Source organism: Phalacrocorax carbo, chromosome 10, assembly GCF_963921805.1.
Source record: "Phalacrocorax carbo chromosome 10, bPhaCar2.1, whole genome shotgun sequence".
NCBI classification, from domain to species: domain Eukaryota; kingdom Metazoa; phylum Chordata; class Aves; order Suliformes; family Phalacrocoracidae; genus Phalacrocorax; species Phalacrocorax carbo.
In genome coordinates, this window is record NC_087522.1 from 19800472 (window position 1) to 19805061 (window position 4590).

Consider the following 4590-nt stretch of genomic DNA (forward strand, 5'->3'; position numbering starts at 1 on the left):
TAGAAGAGACTCTTTGACAACTAACCAATGTATCCAGAGCAGTGGCATGATGAAGCAGAGGAGTTAGAAGGATGAGAGTCAACAGAGGAGCTGGAGCTGTAGGCCTTGGAGTCCAAATGGTCTGAGGATTAGGAGCAAGCCTGGGTCCATTCCTTCCCTTGCATGCAGCATGTTGTGGGGAGGCAGCTCAGAACAGCTGGTGCATGGAATGGGAAGGAACGACAAGGCCAGAAACGGTGTATAGCAGTTTCTGGCTTGCCTTTCCAGCATCATCTCACCCAGTGGGAAAGGGTGGCCTGAAGCTGGTGACACAGCTGAGCTGGCAGATGGTGTGGAGCCTGGCCACTAAGAAATACGAAGGGGCTTGGAGGAACTGGAGGGGACTGCCATGGAGGCTGGGTTCAGCTCGCACCTGTTATTCTCGTCATGCATGTGGGACACTTCAGTGGAGCCTCCCTCAAATCCAGGCACAATGTGGGCAGTGTGCACCACATGCACTTTGTTGCGGTGCTTTTTCCTCAAGAGACAGATGAAAACTTTTTTGAAGCCCTTGCGGAAATGCTTGGAGACCAGGGCATAGACAATGGGGTTGAGGCAGGAGTTGGCATAGGCCATGCAGTGGGAAAGCAGGCGGAAGGCATAGGTGGCCTGGTTGAAGGGGAAGTCTCCATAGAGGTATCGGAGGATGACTACGTGGTAGGGCAGCCAGCAGAGGCAGAAAAGGATGGTTACAATGATGATCATCTTGGTTACCTTACGCTTGGCCTTCTTGGACTCTGATATGTCCTCCAAGGGGTCCACTGCTGTCCACAGGTACTTGATGGTCCTGGTGTAGGAGAGGCTGATGATCAGCACTGGGATGACATAGCTGAAGGCAAATGTGCTGGTGTCCATGACCTTGCGTCTCCACTCCTCCCAGCCAGGCATGCAGATGTAGCTGGACTCCCACTCAATCAGGTCATAGTAGCTGAGGTAGGGCCCAGCAAAGACCACAGAGAGGCCCCAGATCACAGCCATGGCAGCCACTGCATTGTGGGGAGTCCGCAGCTCCCGGGAGCGCAGTGGATAGCGGATGGCCAGGTACCTGGAAGGGAGAGCAAAGCAACCAGCATTGAGATTTCAGCCAAGCTCTGCCTGGCCACATAAATTCCAGGGACAAGAGAGTTTCCTTCATTCTCCTGAAGGTCCCTGAGGAATGGCCCTACATGTTATCTCACACCCTCTTTGAGATACAGTCCTGGGTAATGCAGGTTTTCTCTTTCTAGTGAGGTGGCTTCTTCTCCCACGGGCTTAGGCTGGCTCACCCCTCTGTGCATGGTGGGGTGGGTTATGTCCCTGAGCTAGGGCCAGAGAGATGGTGCTGTGGAGACTGTGCAGATATCAACTGCTTGGCAGAATTTATCCAGTAAAAAGAGAGTCTGAACTGGATTCAAGACCTGGGGAAGCTTCACTGGGTGAAGGGCACCATGCAGGCTTCTGCCCAGTGAGGGCATATTTCTAGCCTTCTCCAGCTTTTGGATCAGTCTGGCAGGGGGGAGATTTGCTCACTGGAGCTGTGGCTGCCTCCACCTTGGTACCAAAGGGACCAGGTGGGCCTTTGCCTTTTGGTACTGTCTGCTTTCTCAGGCCAGCCCAAAGCAAGTAGTGATGGTCTGTCTGCTCCTCCCAGCAACAGTGGCCAGATACATTGTGATGACCAGCTCTGCTCCCCCACCTCCAGGCAACACCATAGGGGCAAAGATGTAGATGTCAGCAAGGAGAGAAGGTGGCTTGGTGCTTGTGGGTAGGGGATGGAGAGGCACTGTCAGCACAGACAGGAGTGCAACTACTGCAGCCTCAGCCTGCCAGCATCCACAGAAACATGCACCCTTGATGTACTGTAAGGCCAGCAGAGCAGGTAGATAAGATATGCAGTTAGTGTGAAGTGTCACATGTGTGGCAAAACCCTTGTTGCTTGCTGGTTCTGTCCTCCTGAAAACTGCTGGCAGCTCTGTGAGAATCACTTCATCCCATGCTGAAATGCAGCCACCTCCTGGGCGGAGCATTGTGCTACAGCACACAGGTGCCACCAGAAAGGGGAAGTACAAAGGCACTAGCACCTTGCCAAAATGTCGGGTTTTTTGAGGTTGCTGGTTCTGAACTGGCTGGAGAGGCAGACTGCACTCGCATGATGTAGGTGCAGGGAAGCAAGAGGTTTAGACCATGAGAAATCTCGGGTCTTCCTCACGACAACAGCCAAACTGTGTAACCACCAGAATCCCAGAGGACTGGGATATATTTGTCGGCGATTCCACACAACCCTGTCGCCCCAACCAGGGGATGCTGGCATCTCAGGTAGGTGAATTGCTGAAGTGTCAGATCACTGTTTGAGTCCAGGTGCCCAGTTCTGCAGGTGGCACCTGGGAGCAGGACAAAGTGGAAGGGGGCTGGAAGAGTAGCCCAACCACACTTTTTGCTGGGATTTAACCCATGTCATATATTCCCTGGTACTGAAGTTTCCTTCTGCCTGCAGTGCTGTGAACCTCCTCATTGCAAAGGGTGGTTTGGCCCTATCTTATCTTAGTACCTTGGAAGCAAACACAAGGCTGGAGCTTACCCCAGTGGGGACCTCTTCCTTGTCCTGAACCGTAAGTGTGGGCTCAGTCAGAAGTGGGGCAGCTGGCACAGTCACATTACAGACCTCTTGAGAACAATGTAGGTGGCACCAATCAGGGCCAGAGTGTCCTGGGTGACCTCCCAAGAACGGACTTGGCTCATTGTGCGGGTGCCTTTCTGTGTAGGGTGCAGCAGCACTGGGGGCAGTGAGGGAACAGGAGTTGCTAGAAGACAGGTTTTGTGCTGGGCTGGCAGCTCTTGGGGAATGAGAGATGTGTTTGCTGCAGGACTGGGATCTCTCTTGGATATTTATGTGGCTTCTCTTATGGTGCCCTGTTTACCTTGCTGCCTGTACATGAGGCTTTTCTGAAATGGTGGCTCAAGGATAGCCATTACCCTCTGAATTCCATCTCTAATACACAGCTAGGTGACTCTCAGTGGGAATCTGTGGCAGAGCGGGGAGCTGAGCTTGCATCTCAAGTGCTCTAACCACAAGGCAGGTCTTTCCTGCAGAAGACGCAGGAGCAGCACCAGCTTTGCATTTGAGAGATCTGGAAGTGCTGCTTGGAGGTTGTTAGGGCAAGGGAGACACAGCTGGTCCCCAAATGCCTTTGGCATGGACCAATATGCCTGGGGTTTGAACCATCTGCCTAATGGTGGTGGGCCATGATCTTCCCATGCCCTCGCTCAGCCCAGCTTCTCCTTCCTCCTTCCTGCCCTCCTTCCCCAGTCCAAGGGCATCTTTAGACTGTTACCTGTCCACAGAGACAGCAGCCAGAGTAAAGCTGCTAGCATACATGGTGAGGTAGATGAAGAAGTGGACAGCCTTGCAGATGAAGGAGCCGAAGACCCAGCCTTCAAGGGAGTAGATGGTGGCCTGGAAAGGCACGCAGAAGACAATGAAGAAGAAGTCAGCCAGGCTGAGGTTGAGGATGAAGAGGTTGGTAGTGTTGTGGCCCATTTGCCTGTTGCGCAGCAGCACTGCCAGCACCAGGCTATTGCCCACTGTGCCGAGGAGGAAGATGAGGGAGAAGACCACAGGGACAATGACACTGGCAGGGCTGAACTGGTAACTGTTGGAGGAGTTCCAGTACCCAGCCAAGCTTGTGAAGTCCTCGTGCTCCGTCATTCTGTGTCGTGGTGAGCCTGGGGCAACACAGGGAAAGATGTGAGAGACTGGAGAAACCCTGCTTAGCCTGTTATCTTGGCTGATGGGCCTCTTGGCTCACTGGGGACAGAGCCCCATTTTCGGCTCTGTGGCTCACATGCTTTCCAGCAGGTTCCTCTGGACACTGCTGGCCTGGAGTACAGGTAAGTTAGCTTGGGGGTAAGGGGTGCTCTGCTCCCTCATTCTGGCCCTGGAATGAATCCACAGCCCATGTTCAGATGCTGACTTGGACTGATGATTCTGGAGGTAAGCTTTGGGGGAGAGGGAGGATGGCATCTGTCCCCAGCTTCCTCCTGTGTGGGAGAGGGGACCCAGGATGTCCATGTCCCAGCTGGTCCAGCTGATGGCAGGAGGGTGTTCCTTTCCAGCAATGGGGCTCCAGCCCTAAACCAACCAGCTGGACAAACCAAGATGGTTGCTCCCTCAATACTGATGTGCAGAGTTTTATCCCTCCCCTGCTCCCAGCTCTTTTGGCATCTCCTCCTAGAATAAACCTTACACACTAGGCACAGGGCTGGAAAGGCTTTTGTCAGTGATAGCTACTACTCAGCACCATATTGTGCCCAGGTGGGGTCTTCCTGAGGAGGAGAGCTCTGATGAGACCACTCTGGCTTTGGTTTCAGTGACCCAGATACATGTTGTTTCTATGTCCTACAGGGCAGCTCTCCTGGGGACTTGGACTTTTTGTATCATTCCCCTGCCCCCAAAATAAGCATTTAGACTGAAAGCAGAAGGTGAGGTTGTGCATAGAAACACTAGTTTCTCTGTCACCGGTATAGAAATCTGTCTGCTTCTTTTTGAGGTCTGGAATATCACATAAAGATACA

The 4590-nt window shown here is 53.1% G+C and overlaps 1 protein-coding gene across 1 annotated transcript; it reads right to left on the reverse strand.

Moving 5' to 3' along the window:
* Positions 1 to 225: 225 nt before the first annotated feature.
* Positions 226 to 3762, reverse strand: LOC104040607 (galanin receptor 2b). The gene is made up of 2 exons (XM_009506056.2): positions 3351 to 3762; positions 226 to 1084 (listed from the first exon to the last, which is right to left on the reverse strand). The coding sequence occupies exons 1-2, from the start codon at positions 3722 to 3724 to the stop codon at positions 346 to 348; spliced, it is 1113 nt and encodes a 370-aa protein (XP_009504351.1). The 5' UTR covers positions 3725 to 3762; the 3' UTR covers positions 226 to 345.
* Positions 3763 to 4590: the final 828 nt, after the last annotated feature.

Bases quoted from the DNA above. Each gene is read 5' to 3' on its own strand.
- LOC104040607 (XM_009506056.2), bottom strand. From the start codon at position 3,724: ATGACGGAGCACGAGGACTTCACAAGCTTGGCTGGGTACTGGAACTCC. The intron at 1,085-3,350 runs GTAACAGTCTAA...TCTCCCTTCCAG, and splicing joins GCTGCTGTCTCTGTGGACAG to GTACCTGGCCATCCGCTATC.